This window comes from Ptychodera flava, chromosome 8 (genome assembly GCF_041260155.1).
Source record: "Ptychodera flava strain L36383 chromosome 8, AS_Pfla_20210202, whole genome shotgun sequence".
NCBI classification, from domain to species: Eukaryota; Metazoa; Hemichordata; class Enteropneusta; family Ptychoderidae; genus Ptychodera; species Ptychodera flava.
In genome coordinates this window covers 6,337,657-6,362,300 of record NC_091935.1, presented here as the reverse complement: position 1 = coordinate 6,362,300, position 24,644 = coordinate 6,337,657, and the positions used below count along the sequence as shown (strand labels likewise).

The window sequence follows — 24,644 nt, the reverse complement described above, 5'->3', positions numbered from 1 at the left end:
CAACATGGCTTTTACAAAGATGAACAGAGATAAATGGGTTATGACAATGTGAGTGATGTATTTCGATGTATGATACTAGCCACGGCGACTACAATAACTGTCAAAAAGATCTGTCAAATATATTTCTGATAAAAAGAATGCTGTGATAGTTACTACAATAGGAACATCAAAACAAACTGTTTTCATTATAAATACTAAGAGAGATTGGTGTGAACAAGACACAGTAAAATTGCTTTCAGGGTGACTAGCTTTCACCCTGTTTTCAAGGCATCGTCAGTTTTCATTATAGAATATGCTATTTCAATCATAAATTTAACATGGCAGAGCCTGTTTTGCCTGTGATAGAACTGTTCACAAATAAATTCTAGTCTATTATTATAAGCTAAAATTCACTTGTCAACAATACACTTGAGTACATGTGCACAAACAGTCTGTGTTGATTAAGTTGCATTCTTTGCATTTCAATGTGATGATATGAAAGTGGGACAAGAATCTGTTTTACTGTTGGTAAAAAAAGAGAAAGGAAAATACATAAAAATTACAGCCGTTGTAGCTGACAAATGTTTGCATTGACAGTGTTTGCATCGATTCTATATATAGCATCCAGTGTCACCTATTCATAGCAGCTCTACGTTACCTTGGATGGCACCAAGAGGAAACTTGTCGAGGGTCTATGAATGTGCAATCTAAAATTTTCAAGATTATTATAACATCTGCCAGACAAAAGATAACTCACTGAATAACACAGCGAACATTTTAGTCTGATCAGTAAACCGTATTTGATTTGATGTATGCATGCTTAATTAATCGAAAGATATTGTTCTCAACCATTTCAAATTATTCAGAGAACCCATATATTACATTGTTGTGAAACAACTTTTGTTTGTTAGTAAACAAATAGATAGTTGGTAAAGGAGAGGTGACTGATATGATAATCTTCATTATATTTTCATCAGAGTATCCAGATCCTAAAATCCGAATTTCAATCCCAGCTTACAATACATTGTTAGTTTTTTTTCATTTTGTCCAGCATCTTCTGATTTTCCAGAATTAGTCACATAGCTATAAAATGGAAATAGGCATGAAAATGAAATTTCCAAAGATACAAAATTTAAACTAAATTTCAATTTGAGTATGCACCCATTATGTAGAACCTAATGTATTAATGAAAGTCAATAATTACTAAAATTGGCAGGGAAGAATGATTTTCACAATAATCCACTAAACCTTACACATAATTGTTTTCTGTATGAAATAGTTAAACAAATGTTTGTTTTAACATGCTGTCTCTTTGTTACAAATGAAACGGACAGCTTGTACGCATACTTTGGTCGACGACTGGGTGCAATGAAAACATACAATATGTTATTGGCCTTCTTAGTTGGATCAATTACAAAGTTATATCAAAGTCTGTCTGTACATGCTCCCTCTTCATGTGTGAGCTGTACACTTTACAGGTTATCTCTAGCTTACCAAACTGACTTGTTTTTTACGCTTCTTAAGAATATTCACCTTTCCATGGACTAAAACAGCTCTGCCTATACCCCATGGTAGAAATATGTATGTCCAGAATAGCCTAGGTGAGCACACCCTGCTGTACAGGTACATGTAACACCCATCAAATTAAGCGGTAAAATAGTCAAAGCATGGTGGTAAGTCTTACCACCTCCATGTGTAAAACCAATGAACTCACTGGACTTTTCCATTTACGAGAGTCTGAGCTAACAATGCTATCCTTGTGTCCAGTCCCACTCCCCCTTTTGACCTGTTCCTCTCTGTCACCCAATGCATATGTCTATCATTTGCGGTCAAAATGAGTGCACAAATGAAAGCGTTTGTATTTTTACGACTGTTGAGCCAGATAAAGGAATTCAAAGTGAAACAGCTTGCAAACACACAGCAAGTTAAACATAACAAAAACACACCTACGTGTAGAGTGAAAATCAAGCCATGATTCGGAACAATCAAATATATCAAAGGGAAATAAAAAGTATTTGTTTTCATAATTTTCCGGTTGTGTGCTTAAGTTTGTTTTTGTGCCTTTAAGTGTGGTTAAGTTTTACTGTGTGCTGCACATATTTAAAAATGTATTTTAATTTGTCACTTTCGTAATTGATGCTTGTAACTGCCGCAATAATAAAGATTTGTTGATTGATTGATTAATAAACAATGTTACATTTCTGAACCATATTCATTATGATTCACATAATAATTAGCACTGTATACATAGCAAGCTATACACAACACATAGCTATGATCCTGATGGAGTTACAAAGCAGGCCTCCATGGTTGGTCTTTCCCTGTACTAGCTGCAATACAGTAGCTGGAGGTTTTGCCTGGGTATTTGGGTCGGACGGCAAAAGCAGGTTTTGCCGTCCGACCCAAATACCCAGGCAAAACCTCGAGCTACTGTACTGCAGCTATCCCTGTACCTGAGGCTGTCTATCAAAAGCGAACTGCAGTCCGTCAGCCCCAAACACACACAACATGATATGCGGGGTCACGGATGCTGTAGCTCGAGGTTTTGTCTGGGTATGTGCAAACCCAGACTTCCGACCCACATACCCCAAACCATCGAGCTACAGCACAAGCCTTGGATCAGTGGATGGAAGCAAAGGCATAAGGACACGTATCTCCCGCGCTAGTTGAGTGGCGGATCGACAACACCCACGCGAAATCAATATGTATTTACATGTAATAAATGTACATGTACCACTTCTGTACTGTAGACCGTCTGCACACTGGCAGTGGCACAGCATGTTTTCAATCGTCAGATTTCACATGTGCATTATTCGAAACCTAAATCTTGCATTTTTAAGACGGCATATTCTCCGAAATAATATTTCACAGTAAGTCTATTCACTGCCTATATTTACACAAAAATAGGTGTGCGATATTTAACAGCAAGTCATTCCCGCACAGGGTAGCTAATCGAGGCTCTGGCGTGAGAGAAATATAATCTAAATTCTCAAAATAATTCCCTACGGCCTGCACGCCAACAGAGGAATCGAGTTTCTCTGCGCGCAACATCTTCTGGGTAAAGAATAGACAACGTATCGATGATATTAGATAATACAAAGGAATACACGCAGCGAAAAGAATTCAAAATGTGGGACTGATTTGTTTTTGAAACAACAAGATGCTAACTTTCACTCACCCGAGCTCAATCCCGCAGCTCACTTTCTTCATAATACCATAGCTAGAGGGTCTCTATTAGGGACCCTGGGAAACCTTTGCATTATTAGCTTCTGTTATCATATTTTCCACCGCTGGCTGCGCTGTTCTCTGGCAAATTTTAAGTGCAAACCTAGGTACAATTCTTGGCAGAACCTCGCTTGTACTACGAAACAATAAGTTGGCCTTGTAATGGGGCAGGAGCTGCAACTGTTGATAATTTTTTTCAATATTTTGTTGTAATGTTTCTTGGTGTTTCTCTACAGCATGCTGAAAAACACCATATTCAGCTTGTCAACAAAGCCTGTTTGTCTAAATATTGGTGATAATTGAATTAGAGTTCAGACTGAAAGTTCTTTGTCAATGATATAAATGCATGGTACACATAGGCTGTCTTGGCAAGCTGAATACCAAACAATTCAACATACTGTAGGGAGTAGAACAAGAACACAGTTGTATAGACTGAACAAAAATATTGTAAAAATACAAAGTTAATACAGCTACTGCCCTGGTACTGCCTACGGGCAGAGTCACTGTCACTGCATACCTGCAGTTAAAGTGATAGCGCTGATGTCTGATGTAGTGTTTATAAGAAGAGTTTGGGTCATAGGATATTCAATTGATGGTGAAACATACATGTACTTGTACACAAGATCAGGCAGAGAGCAACACAGAGAAGATTAGGAGACTTAACAATTACCATGGATTTTTGAAATCTTGTATATGAGAATAATCAAATATTAGAGAAAAAAGACGGGGTCATCATGCTTGATTTTATACAAATCTACAATGAAAAGTCAAAGTTTTTCTCAAATCAGTTAAAATCAATATATAAAACCATTCATTTCAAGTTCATGCAGTCTCGCTCCAGGGTCTATGATGCAGTGAATGAAATTTTCACATCTCATCATACAATAACACAAAAGTAAACCTTTGAACAGTAAAGACTAATTTAAATGTAAAAGTGTGACTAAATGGAATCATTTATTTACCAAATTTGCCATTATCACACCCAAAATTTCTGAGATTAAAACATTTATTTCATGGAATGTTTTAACCTTCCAATATTATCAATTTTGTAAAACATTTAAAGTACAATCTAAGTTGTATATGTCTTGTACTTTTGAAAACAATGTTTTTTCGGTAGGGCACTGTGCTCAGTTTTTCACAATTTAGCAAAATGTAGCCAGGAATTCACAGTTTGTATACTTTCTCATGATTTTGTTTGGTGTGCTTTTCAGCTGGTGCCATTGACCTGGCTTGGACTGATAAATCCAAAGAGTCCACTAATGCATTTAAAAATGAATCAATTTAAGAACTTGCCCTAGGTATATGGCTCTACAACCTGCTGATAAGAGGTAGTGTCGAACACCTGCGTCAGATTTACGCAATACGTGTTTATTTTTACTCTGCATTCCTAATAAATATGTGGCTACATGACAGTTTTTTTTTGGGGGAGTGGGGACTTGAAAATTTTTTACCATATAGTTGGGGGGGGGGGACTTGAAAATTTTTGAGAGTATTGAGGTGGGGGATCTGAAAAAACATAAGATGTCAATCACGATTCCTTCAGCTCCCCAATCACACCATTTTCATTGAGCGCAGCCTTGCTGAGGCAAAATTTACTATATTTTCCAACAAGAAATAAGAATGACCACCATAAAGACTGAGCATGTAGAACAAACCATCATTAAAATTACACTTTTCCAAATAACCACTTTTGTCTTGCTCCTTTTGTTACCTCGAAAAGGGAAAATGAAAAATCAAAGTCTGGTTTCATAACAGGAGACAGATTTTTCCACCAAACACTTCAAGCTGCACCAAAATACACAAGGAATCACAATAGCGAGAGACTTTTCATACAGTTTATGGAAATCTGTCCCAGACAATCACATTATAGTGAGTGGAACCACCTATATCACACAATTTTGATTACAAAAACCATACAAAATTGCATCAAGACAATGTGGTAATGCTGCTTTATTGTTATAATCCATTTTTCTTTATATTTCCAAATTACTTTTATAAAAAGAAAATGAAAATTCTCTACTCAAGGTAAATATATCTATGCCTGCATTCGAGAAAAAATTCATCTGTCATTTCCTTGTTGCAAGGAGCTACCTTCAATGTTTGTTACAAGTTAAAATCACATTTATTATTCTGCAATGTACATACTTTACAAGGACTTGCATCATCACATTTATCATCATCATGTTGAGGATGGGATTGACTGAAATGTACATATCCTACTCCCAAAAATGAAGGATATATTACTCTATCAAATAACTTATACAGCACCAAAACCTTACTTTATATAAAGGTGTTTTAACCTTGTATGCCTGCAAATAAGTGTTTCAATTTACACTGAACAAATTACAGTAGCTTTCCTCATGGTAACAACATGTACTTTGAGAAACTTTTTTTCAACCAGTGTGTTTACCATTAGATTTTTTATGTCTAAATAGGGGAAAAGCAAAACTAGTGTCATTTCTTTGGAACCTAGTACTTTTTTCATTTTTCCAAATAAGAATATATCAAAACAGAGAAAAAATTATTGGGACTTTTGAAAGATTTCTGAAATCATCTCTGAGTCAATTTAGGATTTTTTCTGAAATTAGCTGAAGTCACTCCTTCATAAGTACATGTAGTAAGTAAAATAGAGACTGTGGCATATATTAAATGACTTCATCAAGGGTACACTGAAAGTGACGGTGTCAATATTGAGGTAGAGGTATGGCCAGCCACCAGCTGTTAATTTCATGAAATGATAAAATTTCGAGACAATTAATATATTATGCACACATTTTAAAGGTAGGTAAACAAAGTGAGTATAAATAGGTTGCTTCAAAGTTTGAAAAGTACCTATTCCAAACATTGCTTATGATGGCCAGACTGAAAGATCCATCATTCCAGGGCCCTCTCTGGAGTGTACAGAGCGCCCTCAACGACTGATATTTTGGTCTAATCACATCACATTTTAGACCGAAAGATTCAGTCGCGTGCGGGCGCTCCGGCGCACTGCGACCTACGACCCTTTAAAGGGTCGTAGGTCGCAGTGACCTACGACCCTTTAAAGGGTCGTAGGTCGCAGTGCGCCGGAGCGCCCGCACGCGACTGAATCTTTCAGTCTAATCACATCACATTTATGTTTTGTGGAACTATGGTAACAATTGGCGTAAAACACCTCAACATATGATTTAATACTTTCTTGTCATCTTGTCAGTTTTTAAACTCCTGATTGGCTAAAGTTGCTTGACACACCTGCTTTGAATTGTTGTCAACCAATCAGATTAAGTTGACTGCCATACTGTACACAAATTTAAATTACACGACTGCAGCATGGCAAAGCAAATCTTAAAATTAAACAAACGCAGTAAGCACTACTTTCAAAAGGAACAACAATAAATAGAATGGAAAGAACATCTCACTAAATACAAAAAAAAATAAAATTTTAATTTATGTATAAGCTCATGTATTCATTGTCAAGACGGTTTCATGATTGACATTGCGTGTTAGTACTGATATAGCAATACAATAATAAACACTCCCAATATTTAAATATTTGGATCACATTGTTGGATTATTGACAAAAAATCTATTTTGGTTCATGGATAAAAATATCACTACATTTCAGCATAGCGTCAAAATCAAAATTGTCAATTACCAAACTTTACATCAGCAAAATATCATTAAGTTTTCAAACTGATGCAATCAAATGTTTTTTTTTCTATGATACAATTGTATCATGATATTTGCATCAATAATAATGGATACTGCAGCTGGCAAGATAAACTGAAAGGATATAAAATTTCAGTGAAAGTTAACTATTCCTACAAGGGTACATGGTCAATAATAGTTGGTGCTACAGGGACAAATTTGCCATCTTTTACCATTGTCTAGTTTTTTCTTGTTCATTCAAGGAAGTATATGTTCTATCCTGCTGAAATAACTTATACACCTTCCCACCCCAATCCCCCATTTCAATGTGAAAAGGTTCACAATCACCATCAATGACAATGAGTTTGGGCCAAACCATGGTGATGAAAGGGTTAAAAATGCCCTTGTTTCAGCCACTGGAACTTTTTTCTAATCCCGTTTGCAAAACACTGACACTTTATGACTTCTGACACATAGCAGAAATTACATCTTATCATGCTTTTTTACTATGTTGACTGTACATATGTCATGAGTAAAATATTGGAATACTGGAACTTAGTTTGTGGAGTGTGGAGAGCGCCCTCAAGCGACAGATCTTTCAGTCTAGGTTGGCACTAGACTGATGATGGATCCACAGCATGGGGCAATCCCTAGGGCCCTTTACTCCCATAAATGGATAGTCCAGTTTACATCTGCAGAAGAATGAAAATCACTTCCTGAATGAATTGGAAAAAACCAACACAATGCTAAGAGATGGCATTATTGCCAAAAAATATAATGAAATCGAAATTTTTCCATCTGATGGGATGCATTATATCTCTGATTTAAAAGAAAAACAAACTCAAGAATATAATTACTTATCACATAAAAAACCTTTCATTACAATTATCATGTGGATTACTGGCCTAGCTATATGATACAGTGAAGACTGGTACCTCTACAAACTTAAATAATAATTCCACAATTTCATTATTTGTCTGGGTAACAATTCCTTATCGAATAAATGTTCAAAAAATCTTTGTGCTGAGCAGCTGCAAATCAATCAAAATATACTCTGGTTAATATTTCCCAAGGTTTCTCTAAAGATTTTCTGTGTCAAAATGACAGGCATTCATTTTACAATTACTTATATCTGTTGAAATTTGACAATAAAATGGTAGATTTAAATAATTACAATTTATTACTAGTTTCATGAGCAAAAGCTTTGATTAACTCTGAAATTTCTTACATCAAATGTGCTCCTTAGATGTCGCGATTAGATCCCTCTTATCATCTTTCACTGTATGATCACTTACTTGCTTAATTCTCAAGACAAAAAAATCTTTATTAGATGGTAAAAGTTCATGGGTTATCAATTCTTTGATTCTTCCATATTGCCCTGTGTTAAATTAGATGCATTTCAATTATTTATTGTGTGAGTATGGCAACCAAAGTGAGTGTTTGAATTGTGATTCATGGAAAGAAGATTATCACAACGGCAAACTGTTGTAGAGACACATCTCGCTGGATTGGAACGACAGCGTTTTGCTTGGACACAGGGCATTGTGGGACGGATGATATCCTATCATTCACTTCATGATGGTTTCGTTACATCTGACGCTCCATTCAAGTCTTTCATTCAGAGGCAGGAGATGATGTCCGACCTGTGGGCAATTACAAATATCATGATTATTAAGTTGTACAACGGGGACAAAAGCTGCAACTATGTTTTCATTATTTCACAATACAAGTATATTCTCTTTATGCCTCCCTACAGAACGCTGGAATACAAAGTATCAACTTATCCAATGCATCACATCATTCTGCAGTATACAATGCTACCATTGACAAGTGAATTCTAGTGCTGAGTGAGCTTCAATTGCCAACTACTATATCTCATTGAACACTATAGCAAACAAGCTGTGTTGAAAAGTTGAAAATTGGTGATTGATTTGGACTAGAAAAAAAAACCAAATTTCACAAACAGATGACGGAAAAATACTTGAGGACACATCAAAAGTTACAGCTAATGATGCTTCAATCATATCTAGATGACGTAAACATCCTCAACAATTTTACTGGAAAATGTCCACCTGAGAAACCTCTGAATAGCCAAAGACTGAGATGCCATATTTCAACGCTGTGATCTTGTAAAAGCTGTGTATTTCCTCGGACTGACTTGCAGTGTGTTCAGCAAACATTTGGGCACTAATTACTGAAACAGCTTTATGCCAAGCAGTTTTGATACAATTTTTTTTAACAGGAAGCCTTGATATTTGCAAATCAATGTTTGAGAATCCACTTACCTTATTGCTTTTGGCAGGTACATCTACTGTGAAATCTAGACTTCCTCTGTGACTGGAACAGTTCTTACTCTGACTGCAATCAAGACGGACTTTCACTTTACTGTGAGACTGAAACAGACAAAAAAGTTAATTTTCATCATATGAGTACTGAAGATGAGAATATGGCTGAAAAAAATCAATATTTGTGTGACATCCATTCAGAAAAGGAAAGCAGCATAATTTTATCCTGGAATGGAAATTTCCTGTAACTGACTTACTGGATAGACTAAAAAGTAAGATTGTTTTCTTTTTTCATACGGATACACAGTGATATAGAGCTTCAAAATTCATTTGTTGTCATGACAAAGATTTGCCATTGAAAACGCAACACACAGTACCGGCTTGTCAATAACAGTATTTGAATCTAAGTTAAGTAGTTTGGTCAATAATTCTTCAGTGGAAGGACCTTGATACCTTTGTTGAGAATTTTGAACACTGTAATGTCATTGTGGTCCCAAAACAAAAAGTCATCTATAACTGAAGCCTACTTTTTCCCTGAATCCCAATTTAAAGATATTAGGTGACTGCAAATTCTTATACATTCATATATGGTGAATATGGTTTTTCAGTCATGTTCACATACAAAACTAGACAGTAGTAGAACTAGACAGTTTTAGTTGCGTGCATTCTTTTTGTGTGTCTACGTTAAGAAGGCACCTAAGGGACAGATATTTGGAATCTCACCATTTCACAATTCTTTTCTGATCTATCACTTGTGAGGGCTCATTTTATAGCTCTTGGAACAAGAAAAATTTTACCATTTTAGTTTTTCTAAAATTGAAAAGGTCGTTTTCCATAGAGTTAACACAAGGATGGTTGCCATTTTGAATTTCAAATATCGGTACATGTCAGGTTATTTGTTTCTCTAGTACCAAACTTTGCACGGTGACACCAGATTTTTTTTTCTCGATTTGGTAGGACAAAGGTTACAAGTTTACATTTAGGAATGTTTGAGCAAATGTTTACGGTTTTCGATTTTGAAGGTCATACAAAAAGTAATGAAAATCTGTGTGATTGGCTACTGTAGACGATAGAGAAGGAATTTCTCAGAATCCAACCTACCTTATTGTCAACAACAACGCTTGCCCTGACATCTCCAATGTACGTGTAGAGGATGAGATCTTTCTTGCCTTTGATCAGGGACTCTGATCCATTTTTGATGACGGAATCACAAATGGCATTCTGCAAAGCTGTGCCGTAGTCCTGTATTTCCAGCGCTTTCAGCTTCACTCTGGCATTCTCTGTGTGCACATGAAGTTCAAAGCTACACGCCTACAGGACAGAGATCAAATCACACCAATGATCCTTCTACTGTTTATATCAACAACAGAATCCAATACAAAGTAATACATATTTTATCAGTAAAGAAATGTAAATGAGTGATTCAAAGATAATCTCTGTGTATTGCATCTTTTCTTGATGTAATCACCAAACCATTTCACAGCAATGTCACTCTTTCACAAATGATGATAATGAAAAACACCTGTATAGACCCATTTATTGTAATTTTTTGCTATTCACAGCCTAGAATTTTGCGTTTTAGTTTTATCTAGTGACTTAATTTTTTTCCTCAGAACACCTTTGTCCAAGGAAATAATCCTAAAATATTTAAAGCTCATACACAAAGTTCCTGACCTCAGATACCATGACATACCAGTGATATGATTATGCATATGGTAAAATATTCTCATGGAGTTCACAATGATTTCAAGTTTCTGTGAGCTGTGCAAAATGCTCCTCAGTTTCATTCTGATTTTGGAGCAAATACTTCCTGGTTAAAACTGTTCCTTTGGAGTCATTCTACAATCATTTGAATACACTGAGAAAACCAGGAAATTTGACGCCACAGCAGATCATACTGTTACTACATACTGGTGTCAACAGTCCCTGGAGAGACTGTGTGGTTTCTAAATAACTTTTCAGCCCCCATTTTCCTGTACAGAGGTCCAACTTTGCCATAGAAAACAATAGGATTTGAACAAACCATTGTGATCACAGAGGGTTAAACATTAGGTATGTGGACATGTGTACATCTGATTCTATTTGATGTATTTACAATGTTTCTACCATTTGGAAGAGATGGAACATTTGCTCTCAGCCCTCAGTATCTCAGAGAAATTGACTGGAGAGATCAGAGACATTAACCTGCTTTACACTCACTTCAAAACACAATATCATCGTACGTAACAGTATGGCATTAGCTGTTTCTTTGCTCACCTCATCCAGAGTCAAATCTTTAGAGAAACCCATCGAAGACAAAGTCGTCCAAAGTTCTTCTGTGTCGCCTTCATTTTCATTAGCTTCCATCTTGTGCAAGTCATAAAATCCCTTCTTGGTGATTTCTTTGTTCTTCAGCTCAAAATTTTCTGCAAAAGCAATGTTAGCCAATACATTGTGCATCAATCAACCTAATTTCTGTCAATATTTCCTGTACCCGTTCATGCCTATTATGATCTCTGTGTAGGCATTCAACAACCTCTACTGAAAACGAGGGTGGTAGTGAAGTTGTTGACCAAGAAACTATGGTGATAAAATTGTATGTTGTAAAGTCTGTGATTTCAAAATTGACAGCGAATTCCCTATAGACTGATTATGGTCAATGTTATTGGCTCCGCGCTTCATGCCTATATCATACATGTTCACGATCAGTGTGCATCTTTCAACATTTATGAACCCTTTGGGTGAATTGGGAATTCCTGTGAGTCAGTTTTATATAAATTTTGAAACTGTCTTTCACCAGAGAAAACATTCTTTAGTCAGTGACTCATCAATTGTGGCTTAAATGTACAGCACACTGATTACAGTCATACAGTCATGAACTGTATTCACATTACACCATTTTTACACACGGCTATTGCAAGCAATCTCAAGCCTTAGACCTACTATGCAATTATAGTACAGTGATATACCTTCCACAACTTCCCAAGCGTCATCATCGCAGTGTTCACCGCTGGTTCGGAATTGAAAGATGTCGAATTCCTCTCGACTGAGTGCACCGTTGCCGTCCAGATCCACCATGTCAAACATCTCAGACAAGGCATTTCTGTATGAAAATTACATTACATTGGATGACAAAAATTACACAATGACAATGGGAGAAGTTAAAAAGAGATGCCATGTTCAGTGGCAGCTATATATACATTGATTTACCAAGCAATGGATGTACCATTTTAAACAGTAAGGTCTTGGACACTGACTTTCTTACGACTGGACACCCCTTGTTCACCAGGCAATGAACTCCAATGCACTCTTGTGCATTGTGCGGAAAAATTATGCACCAACTTGTCTTTTGGGGTTATGCAAGGCTTATAATTAAGATCCGTGTTTCGGCAAAATTAGGTAAGGTCGTCTGGCCAAATGAGGGTGTTTGACAGCCTTAACATGCTCTCTATATCGTTTTTGCAGAAAAAGTGGATGGTTAAAAGAAATTCAACCCCTTTTTTTTGCTACCCTAAATAATACATAATCTAGTTAATATTTTTCGATAAATATTGAAATCAAAGGTTGAGCCAAAGGTCAGCAGGTCAAAGCTGGTCAGGATCAGCTGGGTGAATAATTTTCTTTAGTTTTCATGTTTTCATTTTGAAAGTGCATTGAATAATTTTGCAATACGCACATATTGTCACTCTGAATACATTTGAAATATGAAATGTAACACAGTAATTATACCTGAATTGTTTTGTGAGGACGTATTCATCGGAGTCTTTGTCTTTCTTGACCAGTGTTGTTTCTTTCCTGGGTGCTGATTTCCTTTGCTTGAATCGACATCCTGTCGTGAACGGAATGAGTCTGTAGCTTCCGGAACGCAAATCACACTGTAATGTGTATTTCTGGAATAATAATTTAGAAAATAATGGCTTATTGTCAGTGCATCATAATGAAGTAGCATTTTTTCACAAAAAATTTGTTCAGGAGATGTGAAATCTCACATACACTACTAACAAATGCATAAAGACCATTATCTTTTACAGAAGAAAATGAATAAGATCTTAAGACTCTGTTGAACCAGGTGTACTTGAGATGTTGCTTTCTGCTGATGCCTTGAAAGTTAATATAACAAATAAGATTTGACTTTTGGAAGAATAATTTACAAAAGGTGAATGAAGTTAAGTTCAAAGTTGAAATGGGTTTCTTTACTTTACTTTATGACAAAATTGTCAAAGCAACATTTGATTCAGAAGTCATAAAAATATCTTTGTGAGTCTCTTTCTGCTATCACTATTGAACAAAATCAATTTAGGTCTGTCTAGAAAAATGTACATATGGATAAACAGCATCTACTATATGGCAGAATTCGTCTTTAACTTGGGTTTGGACCCATGGATTGCTTTAAAAAAGTTGGGAAAACACTTCAGTCGGTCAGTCAGTTTTTTTGACAGAAAATTTTCAGTATCAGATTTGGTGGACATGTGGTTTTCTTACCTTTTGATGTCTTGTGTTTGTAAATGCAACAAAATCAGTGGCTTCATCTCCGTCTTCCTTCAAGATATAAAGAGCTGTATCTATAGGCTTGGTACTGTCTGATAAACTACTGTCATCAAGAGATGAAACTGAAAGGAAAAAGAAATCAAAATGTTTAAGAGCAAGACCTAGATATATTCACATTCACAGACAAATATGAATCCTGTGTGCAAAAGTTGCATACAGTGTATAGACATCATCGATGCCAACAATGTTGTGTGGGCAGAACATACACAATTTGCATCCATTGTGTGTAAGTAGGAATGTTTAGAAGACATACATTCAGTTTGAATCTACTGTATATACTGTCAGTATTGCCGTGTCTACAAAGCATACATTCGTTGTATCTATAGAACTCTGGCATTGATGTTTGTGTATTCATGGAACAGACACAGATTGCATTCATTTGGTACCAATCTGGGAGTACGGCACACAGTCGATGTAGCCGACAATGAGATGCAAATGATATGCGGTTAAGGTCTCCTCGACTAACTTTCAACTGGTTGCTCACTTTCTACTATTTTATAGTATTTTATACAAAGGCACAGACTTATTCTACCTTCAACTTAAAACTGATAGTGATTTTGTAGCTCATTCTTTACTATTTTTCATAGTTTTGGTAGCCGGTAACAGACACTTCGTGTTCGTGTCGGCTACATGGACGATCTGCCAGGAGTACAGGCTAGACAAGCACAGGTTATTGTATTGCTACTATGTCAGTATTGTTGTTAACTCCAGATATACACAGTTCTTATCTACAGTATCAGAGTTGATGTAGATGCTAAAATAGCACTGAGGCAGCTCCATGCTCTGTGTATGAATATTGATGAACAAACTCCTACAGATTGCATCTATACATAACCAGTCATGGTGTGACTGGAACAGACACAGAATGCTACATACAGATATGACATTCCCAGTTTGCATTTCCACCTTGTCAGTACCATAAGGTATGCACAGATTACATAATAGTATGATAGTTGATACAAAGTCGTATAAAATATTAAACGACAAAGTCTCCTTCAAATCCTCTACAAGACCTATATTACCCCCTAAGCTGCTGTAAATTAACACACTTTCCAACTCACCATCATCATCTCTTGGTTTCACCGGCTCGATAGTGATCCAAACACTGGTTGCACTAGGGACTTCTAGCGAATACTGATGACTGACGATACTAACATCCCCACTTTCATGTTCTTCAAAGTGAAAACTGCCTTTACTGTGGACATGGTGCCAGTTTCTCAGATTTCTAGGTTCCTGTGACTTTGCTGCAGTCTTGACAACTGGCGGTTGGGATTTTAACGATTCTCTTCTCGATTTTGAAGAATCTACATCATCATCACTGTCACCACCTTCAGTTTGAAAGAAAGATACAGAATAAAGCAATCATGAAATTTCCAACTGCCTGATTTAAAATACCATTCTTGAATATAACTTCAAAAATTTGTTATGCATAGCAATAATAATTGTGTATTGTGTGATGTTTAAGGGGACAAATGTGTGAGTAAGGTTTGTAAAATCAGTCTTTGCATTCAAACCTTTACAAAATATCCAGTGACGGGAATCATGTTGGACTCCTTTCACATGTTTGAGGGACTGCAGTAGTAATTTTGACATAGTCCTGTATGCATCCTACTATCCGATACAAATCAAATGGAATTCTTTTAGGGCAGTTTTTAGCCCCATTATAGTTTACTTTCACTAAATTCCCCATGTTATCCTGCAGGATCCACACAGAATGTTCTCAGAATGGTTTCTTAAATCCTGACTCTTGACACAGTAAAAGCTTTCTGAAAGGCGTTTTGTCAGCCTTGAGTGTGTAACAAGATCAAAATTCATCAGAAATGTCATAATACCAAGTTCAAGAGGGTTGTCCGAGCATGTGCATGAAGTGGTGGCTTTTGGCAGACAAAGTGATCAAAGAAATTGTCACCAGGAAGCTGTATTGCATGAAATATATGAATATCCTTACATGCAAACCATGGAGTATTCGCCTCGTGCTACGTTTCAAGACAACAGGATTCAGGTTTACAAAGACAGCACCCATGAATATAGAGAACTGATAACTGACTTTGACATTGGAACAGATCGTTTGTAAGGATTCAAGTGCATATGTACATCATATCATGTTATCCTTGTCACACATTTGAAAGAAACCACACAACAGCTATATGTAGAGTTCAATGCATGCAAATGGTGATGTCATGTCAAATGGCAAGGCAATATTGGATTTTAACTCTAAATAAAACGAATCATTAAATAAAGTGCAATAATTATGTATGTCATTACCAAGTCTGTTAAGTTTTTATGTACAATATCATGGCACATCTGAGAAATTGCTTGAATGAATGAATAGACCAGATTTTGTGCAAAAACAGACCATGGCCATGAGGTCATAAATTACATACATATAGATTGCTAGTCTACAAAACTGGAGCAATTGTTAGTCAGGACTCCTTTCTTACTAAATGATTTCATATTTTAGAAGCTGACTGAGTGATACGAAAAAATAAGTGGTAATGAGAATTTGCCAATATTGTTGGAGATCGAACAGATCAGACTATGGCCATCGTAAATCTTGTGAGGCAATTACCAAAAAAGTTGAATAAGTAATTTTAATTTTTTGCTTTCAAAGTACCAAAATCACCCTGAAAATTCCAACATTGCTGGTTTTCTCAAAACTGTTTGAAGAAATCTGAACAAGGGCATTGCTACAATATGCCAGTGACAAGGAAGGAAATAAATCACAACCATGAGTAATTTCCATAAAAAAAACCCTTTTATTTCTCTTTTCATATGCAAAATATTCACAACTTTTGAATGTTTTAAATGTTACCCCTACCTTCAATTGAAGCATATTGCTCTTCTAATACAAAGATTTGGAGAGTTGATGATGAATTTCAAACAACATTGTTTCTCTCCATAACAAAAATTTTATTTCTCTTTTCATATACAAAATATTCACAACTTTTAAATGTTTTAAATGTTACTCCTGGATTTAATTGAAGCATATTGCTCTTCTAAGGTAAAGATTTGGCGAGTTGATGATGAATTTCAAACAACATTGTTTCTCTGAATGAACTGTTACTGCAAAATTTCAATAATATCCCATCTGTGGCCTTGGTGTGATAGGACCTGGTTTGAAAAATAAAAAAGAAACAGGAGAATTAGAATCCCTTCTATGTCAAAGAATACAAACAATTTTCTGAAACCACACAATACATTTGATTGCTGAAAATACTACAAAACCCTTTCATCACCACACTGTGGAATAACCCTATTATTTTTCAATGGTAATGCTTGACATATACAGTGGAAAGATAAAAAATTTATGTTTGAATGACAGAAAAAAGCATTCTTACATAAGGTTTGTCCCAAGCACAATGAAAAATTTATTATAATTTGTTTTGCAATAGAGCTTTATAAGGACCGTTGAAGTGGTCCGGCTTATTGTTTTACATAAAGCATGTCTTGCTTTTAGCAATTAATGCATAAATGAGAGAAATAATGAAACTATGAACCTTAATTCAAGACAAATTCAATTCTACCTGTGCGTGACAATCATGATTACACCATTAAAAACATAGGCAAACCAAACCTAAGTGATGAAAGGGTTAATTATCAAACCCTGAATTTACATAATTTACTATTTACTCTACATCTATGGATGCTTCAATAGTTAATACTAACCTTTTAGAAACAGACAACAATCCTCTTGCAATCAAGCTCTGCTTTCCTGTCCCCATTTTCTCGAAACAGGGGTTTTTTTTGAACACCAAAACAAACAAAAGATGTGCAACTGCTGTTATGATCAAGTGATCAAACATCACAAGATACAAATCAGGTTTTACATGGGGACTAATGTCTGACAGAGGTGACAGGTTACATGATGTATGTCTATTTACATTTATGTAATCCACGATTGTTACAAACATTGAAGTCACGAAACACCAACCATGAGATGTAGCCTACCATGGATACAGTACATGTTAAAGAACATACACGACAAAATATAAGGGAAAAAATTGATACATGTGCTACAAATGCTTTAACCATGATTACAAAATTAATCATAGACCTGATAACATTTGGGCAACTTGATAAGATCCAGAAACTTAAAAGTACAAATCTTGTTTGAAAAATATGAAATTACCAGTTTAATTTGCTGTTTTATAAGCTTGGCGAGACATAAACAGCGCAAACAATTATGGCATGAACAACCACTACTGCACAGCTTCTGACACAATAGTGCAAGCTTAAATAAAGCTTTACACTGTTGTGAAGCAACATTGGATTCCCATGGCTTAGAAAAGTCCAAGCAGTTTTCCAATCAGCATAACGTGAATATTACCAAAACCATGTGAAGCATTTGATATGCACATATATGGCAAAAACAATGCTTTTCAATGGCTTCAAATTTTAGGATTTAAAATTCACAACACTTAACATCACTTGCAAGTTATTTTGATGTACAAATTGATGCTGTCACTCATTAATGTTTGACTCAACTATTACAAGTTTAGATACGTGAAAAACCCTTCTTTTTAATGATCGAAATAGCATTTTCATTTTGTATACCTATAATTCTTAGTTGAAGCTTTGGCAGTTTAAAATCCCACCACACATACAGCAAAGTAATCAAGACATGTGATAGGAGATTGTCATGGATCATACAGATGCAGACTTCTGCTAACAAAATGGAAGACACTTTGTTTGAGACTTGGAATCTGGTGTGCAATCTACAGACTTACGTTTTCTAGGAATTCTTGGTGATGGCTTGGGGGAACTTTCACTCAGCATGGTGGTACGGCTTGCCTTTTTAGGTTTTTCACTTCTGTTGACCTTTTCTCTTGCTGCCTGCTTGACTTTGTCTGTTGTCGACAGTAACATTTTGCAGAACTAATTAAAAATAAAAAAGTGAAAAGGACGATTGTCATTGAAAATACTGATGGATGACTTTATTTTGATAATAAGCAAACCAAATAAAAATTCAAACGGCAATCTACCTTTTCACTTCAGAGATTTGAAAGATGAATTGATAGAAATTGTTGACTCTTTATCTGTGTTGTCTATCTTTTTACACATACTAGCAAGACTGGTTTGACATCCTTTGTGATATCAAAGTATGGGAATCTGATGTTTTGTTATTTGGTGGACACATCTGTGTCTACGATCGTAAGTCATGCCCATGTTGGTGTAAATGGTCAAACCCGGAATTCGAATGGACAAACCCATTTGCACAAACACGCACAGAAATACATATTTTTCCATATGCGTTTGTACTCATGGCTTTGTTTCTACCACCATCACGTAATATCTTGGGTGTACTGAGACTGTGGAACACTGCACATGTCCTGTTTATTCCAGAATAAAATCTTTAGCTGGGGGATTGAAATGTAATATCTACTGCTAGGAAAACACCTGACTAAATACCCATAACCTTATCAACTCTTCAAGACCATCAACCACTGTCAATAGTCTATAGAAAGAAGGGTATGCTTGGCAACACTTGTCTACTTCAATGAAATATCTGGTTCTACATCTATCAACACAGCTTCAGTCTTAATAACATCAACTTTTTACGTACATGAACAGGAATGGAAATGCTGTTTTGACATGTACTCATTTAGACATACAGATGACGTAAAAAACAGGAGCAACTTTTTTTCAAAAAACACTTTTTCTTTGTTTACAAATTGAAAAATTTCGACAGCAAGTTCAACATTAAGTGAGCTCCATGTTGCTGTGTGATTAAGATATGAACTGAAAGAATAATTGTCACAAACTACCATTTCCTTTATACATGTAACTGTTACAGTTCAGGTTTATAAACCTACTCACCAAAAAAATGGAAACTGGAAATCACCTGAAGCCTGAGCTCTTAACAATAGATCAGTCATCCCAGATAGGTTAAATAACGCAAAGTTCTCTCAGATATTGCTAAATAAAGCAAAATAACAGTAAGTACCTCATTGTAATCTAGTCTACCATCTCCATCATCATCAGCTTCATCAATCATGGCTCTTACTTCAGCTCTGGTCATCTTCTCACCCCTCTGTCAAATCATCAGACAAGAAATTTTCTGTTTGTTTGTTTGTTTGTTTTTACAACTATACCGTTAGGTGCAATGTAGAGTGAGAATTCTAATGCCAGTAAAAGACACGCAAGTGAATTAAGTGTCAGGTTACCAGATCACTGTACAGAGACAGCTATGCTTAAATTACATTGTTACATGTATGTGGATAAAAAGGAAAGTTACATGTAGGATATTAGCGAACAAATCTTATTTTACCACCTCTGGCTTGTCTAACTGCAACTGCAGCAAAGATTTTTGCCTCTTGTTTCCCTTGACCCAGAATGAAAGAATCAGTCACCTGTGTGCACTACAAGCTGTAGAACCTCTAAGGATAGAGGTCAAGGAGCAAACACAATGGACTGAGTCTTTCAGTCTATTCTTGACACCACTTTATACCCTAGCCTAGTGTGCTTTCCATCAAACAAGTCAATATAGCAATTGGTTTCCCAAATGATTATATTATGTAGATAGAGTGCTTGCCAATCTCCTAAATAGCATTTTAAAAAACAGTATCAAGCTAGTTTCCATTCCTGATGAGTTTTTCAGCAAGACTGATTTCAATAGTGTTTAAATGTCCATGATTTTTGTTCCATGAATCTGAAAAAAAACTAAAGTATTGCATTTGCTCACTTCATTTCATAAAACTACTCTTGAAATGGAACTTTGCAAAAGCTGAAGAACTTACCTCTGTCAGTACTTTATACAACTCTGAGTGTGAGATATAACCATCTCCATTTGCATCAATTTTTTTAAATGCTTTGATGAGGTCAGTTTCTGCTGTGGGCTTCTCCTTTTTCATGATTTCACAGAAGTCATCGTATGTCAATTCAACTGTTTGAGAGAGAAAGGCAGAGACAGAGATACATACTATAGCATACATGCGGTTTAACTTGCAATATTATTTATTATTTGAAGGGAGCAAAGGTATTATTGTATATACAAGGAGTTTTCAGTTTGCTCAAAGGTCCTTCTCTTGCCATCATGGACTTGACATAAGGTTAGCTGTTCAAACCACAGGTCACAAAGTCAAAGGGCATCAAATATACCTTGTGTGCAGGCTACACATATCAGTCTTGGCACCTCACTACTATACAAGTACATGTGTGGCATGTCAACAAACAAGAGTTTTTATACATGTAGAATCTGTTTACATTATCCTACTTTACACACTGGTAACATTTCGTGGTATGAAGGATACATGTACATGAATCACTGTACATTTCCAAAAGAGTCAGACACTCGATGTGTAAAGCCCTTTGTTCATGGTAATTCATATATTCATCTAGTGTAGCTGATGTGCACGTAAGAGTGTGTTCTCATGTTTTTATCACAATAATTCAACAACTTCCTCCATTAAATTGACTTCATCAAAGTTCATATCAGAGTTTTATAATCCATTAGAGATTTTTATTATCTATTCCTTCTTTCTTTTTGTCTTCATTTTTAGGCTTCCCTGGAACACAGTCCATCCACTTGGAACTTATTATGTGGATAGAGGGACTGTGGTATTATACATTTATCATCCTGGCTTGTTCAGTGTCTTACTGTCCAAAAACAATGTATAGTTTGTGTCATTCACGTGAATGTATGAGTAAATTATTACAGAATAACTTCCAGCATCACTTGCAATGAAGTTGCCATACAGTGTATGTTTATGAGATCACATTTTTGTCAAAATTCTCTTTAATTTTTGCAGTCTAAGTACAACATGTACCTCATCATCAATTGATGCTCTGTGTGAGAATGAAACATGTCCTTACTTGTATCTGGTGTCCAATACCGGTTTATTGCTCTGTTGGATGGATTTCTTCCAGCTTGATGTAATGCTATGGACGAATAAACACACATCATATGGTTCAAAATGAATGGTTTAATCATAGCTGACCCCTGCAATTGTTGCCTCGACAAACATATATTTAACATAAAAAACACAGCAAAGCTGACCAAAATCAGACATAGGAATTTTCTGATTCACTCCTTCTGAGCATTGTCCTGCATATTTACTGAGGCTGCCCCTGTCTTCCCCTTTTGAGAAACTGAGGACAAGCAGACATGACAAAATGAACACAGGGAACAGACCGAGGCACACATCTCTAGATCTGATTTTAATGAGATTCAAATAGATGGATAATGAAGATATTCCTGACAAGGGATTCATACCTTGGCAACATTGATAGGGCAGAAGCCTTGGATGTTTAGACAATTGCTTATACGAGTTATGTACAATCACAGACCCTCTAAAACGTTTTTAAAGGGTCTATGGTAAAATCTTGTAACCATACTTTCAATAATTAATTAAGACAAATTTATTACCATTGCAGGGACATTCTAGGACACAAAAACACTGGATTTATGACAGCATCATAACATAGACATTTTCTCATTCTTTTTAAAGTGTTGTTTTTTAAATTACACAAAATCGGCTCTCTTCAGCATCAGAAGATTGCGCTCTATAAATTATTTGATTGATCAATTTTGCTTATCAAAATATTGGGGTTATGAATTGGAAAAGACCAGATCTTACCTGATAAGAGTTCCTCCTTTGATGTGATTGGATCACTGGCACTTTCAAAGACAGCAAGGTAGGCAGTGCGACACTCAGTGTAAAATTCTGCATCTTTACTGCGCTGTGATTCGCCGGCTGAACCTGCTGACCTTTGACTTCCCAGGGAGCTCCTGCTACTTTTACGACTCATGGTGATTTAAAGCCACTGTAAACTAGAAGGCAGAATACAAACAGCTCTTGGGATTTGTAGCTAGGTGTTACAGACTGTGTTTGAGTATTTTATAGTTCTGTGTATCAGTAAGTATGCTGTATCAAAGTGTGTGCAATGAAAGAGAGTACAAAAAGTACATGTATCACAGGGCAGTGTACTATAAACAATTGCACCATGAAACTTGATAGGGCCCAAATTTTAATAGTTTTCTTTTTTTGACTCAATATTTGTGGTTTGATATTAGCTGTACAGAATAATGCCTGTAGAGCCACAATTTTATATTGTAAACCTATTTATTTGCATATGTCTATCAACTTCATACTTTGCAAGTATTGGCATTCAACAGAATGTCAAACCCACTGAAAGAGTTGTAAGTTCCTGTTCAACCTTATCATATTGCATTCTGGGAATTAATCTGCATTTTAATCTTACATTACGTGTAGCTGATCATAGCTTGCTTCTGATCTACTTGGCTTAGTAATTTGAACTATTAAACTGTCTGTAAATAAACAACTAAATATTATAACTGGGTGAGTAAACAAAGTGAGAAATTCTTTGTAATAAAATTATCTTTATTGAGAATGCACTGCAATACCAGTTTGATCCTTTAATTCCAAGCTACATATATAAGCACAATTACACAAATACTTTACTGAACAGCATATTTCTCAAACCTTTGTAGCCCATTCATAGTAAGTCATGTATCACAACTGTAATTGTGCAATTGGTTAGAAATATTACAAATGTGATGATTTGTTCATCTGCTGTGTATGTCTATTGTTCCCTGAGTTTCAGCAGGTACATGTAACTGGGCAATAGTATTCATTTCAAAATCTTAGTATATTTGTGTTAAGTTAGGAATATGACTTGTCTGGCAGACCATTGGAAACTCATGGAATTGTAACATGATGAGATGCATGTACATGGTACATGGACAATCAATTTACTTTTATGCCCACTGGTCTCCTGAAGTAGGGAATGGATTTTCTGACACCCCACCCACCCCAATTCCTTTTAGCTTACAGGATATTTTGCACTTTGACATGCACTTTCAATGAAACAGGTGTTCGATTTTGATAAAAATGGTGAAACCATCCTTTTACACTGTTACATGTACAAATCACATTGATACAAAGTTTTAAAACAAATATAACTGATGTTCTTCTGTCACAATACTGATATTGTATTTTTTTATTTTGTTTTGTTTTCAGTATTCTGTTAAGTTTCTCTGATTTGTAAGAATTCATTTGTTGACAAAACGAAGTTATTCAGCAGCTGTAAATTTCTATTTCAGGGAAATTATTACTGGGGAGGTTGGACTCGATTACCAGTTGGATCACAACTACATGTATTTTCCAACCTCTTACCCACATACTTTGCTGTTTATTGTAGTTTTCATTGTATAAACTAAAACTAAAAGTAATGATACAATTTCTGTTACCAATGCAATAGTTTAGTAGTTGTAAGACAACCTGCCTCCCTGATCTGGCATTCCTGCATTAAGTGAAAGCAATATTATAGATAGGAGCCGTGTTTATGCCAAGTTCAAACTCATTTTTATGCCAATTTCGTTTTCATATCCATGTTAGCGTAATTATGTGTGGCATTTTCGGTACACTACATAAGACGCAGATTTTTAAACGATGTTGGCCATATTTATCTTTCCTTACTGCACGGTAGGTAAAAAAGCAACATCATATATTCAGAAATTTTACCTTACATTTGAACATTTGAGTGAAAAACGACTTTAGAGAACGTTATAAAAAACGATTAAAGTCACAGTAGGTAAGAAAATCTATATTGGAGCACTAAGAATTTGGGATTAGCCAATGATGTGAAAGATACACACACAACGACACTAACGTACAATCATTGGTCACGTTTACATTGTAATTGTCGGTTGTCAGGAGATCATGTTATTGCAAGGACTCCTTACACGTCAGCCTTACCTGTGTGACTTCTATAGAAGATGTTCGCCAAACGTGTGAAGTTTTCCTCTCGCAGGTTGTGTCGCTTTCTTCTTTGTTGTATATGTATTTATTACGAGATTTTATGCAGACAGTATCAACTGGACAAGCCGGAAGGACCGAGGAATGTCTTGACAAGGACACCGGCCATTTTTGTTACCACATGCTCAGTGACGCTGCGCAGACACACATTTTGGGTACAAATCCCTAGGAATCCCTAGGTGCTGGTCGGATAGGAACTCTAACTTAAAAATTTCTACAAAGC

General features: G+C 35.8%; 2 protein-coding genes across 5 annotated transcripts in view; both read right to left on the bottom strand.

Annotated features, from left to right (window-relative positions):
- LOC139138307 (choline transporter-like protein 1) overlaps positions 1–3,221 on the bottom strand; it is a 44,756-nt gene extending 41,535 nt beyond the window's left edge. For 3 of the 4 annotated variants that reach the window (XM_070706628.1, XM_070706624.1, XM_070706629.1), the window contains exon 1: positions 3,158–3,212. The gene's annotated coding sequence lies outside the window, so the exon portion shown is untranslated. Of the gene's footprint in view, positions 1–3,157 lie in introns of all 4 variants that reach the window. The other variant, XM_070706625.1, reaches the window with a different exon arrangement.
- A 3,077-nt stretch (positions 3,222–6,298) lies between these two features.
- LOC139138305 (EF-hand calcium-binding domain-containing protein 7-like) lies at positions 6,299–24,549 on the bottom strand. The gene is made up of 14 exons (XM_070706618.1): positions 24,362–24,549; positions 22,220–22,413; positions 21,456–21,521; positions 20,381–20,526; positions 19,588–19,674; positions 18,371–18,518; positions 14,705–14,971; positions 13,578–13,705; positions 12,825–12,985; positions 12,065–12,198; positions 11,373–11,521; positions 10,218–10,427; positions 9,117–9,224; positions 6,299–8,474 (listed from the first exon to the last, which is right to left on the bottom strand). Exons 2-14 carry the CDS (start codon positions 22,389–22,391, stop codon positions 8,400–8,402), a joined length of 1,851 nt encoding a protein of 616 aa, XP_070562719.1. The 5' UTR covers positions 22,392–22,413; positions 24,362–24,549; the 3' UTR covers positions 6,299–8,399.
- Positions 24,550–24,644: the final 95 nt, after the last annotated feature.

Bases quoted from the DNA above. Each gene is read 5' to 3' on its own strand.
- LOC139138305 (XM_070706618.1), bottom strand. From the start codon at position 22,391: ATGAGTCGTAAAAGTAGCAGGAGCTCCCTGGGAAGTCAAAGGTCAGCA. The intron at 21,522-22,219 runs GTAAGATCTGGT...ATTCGTCCATAG, and splicing joins AAAGGAGGAACTCTTATCAG to CATTACATCAAGCTGGAAGA. The intron at 19,675-20,380 runs GTAAGTTCTTCA...ATGATTTGACAG, and splicing joins TGTATAAAGTACTGACAGAG to AGGGGTGAGAAGATGACCAG.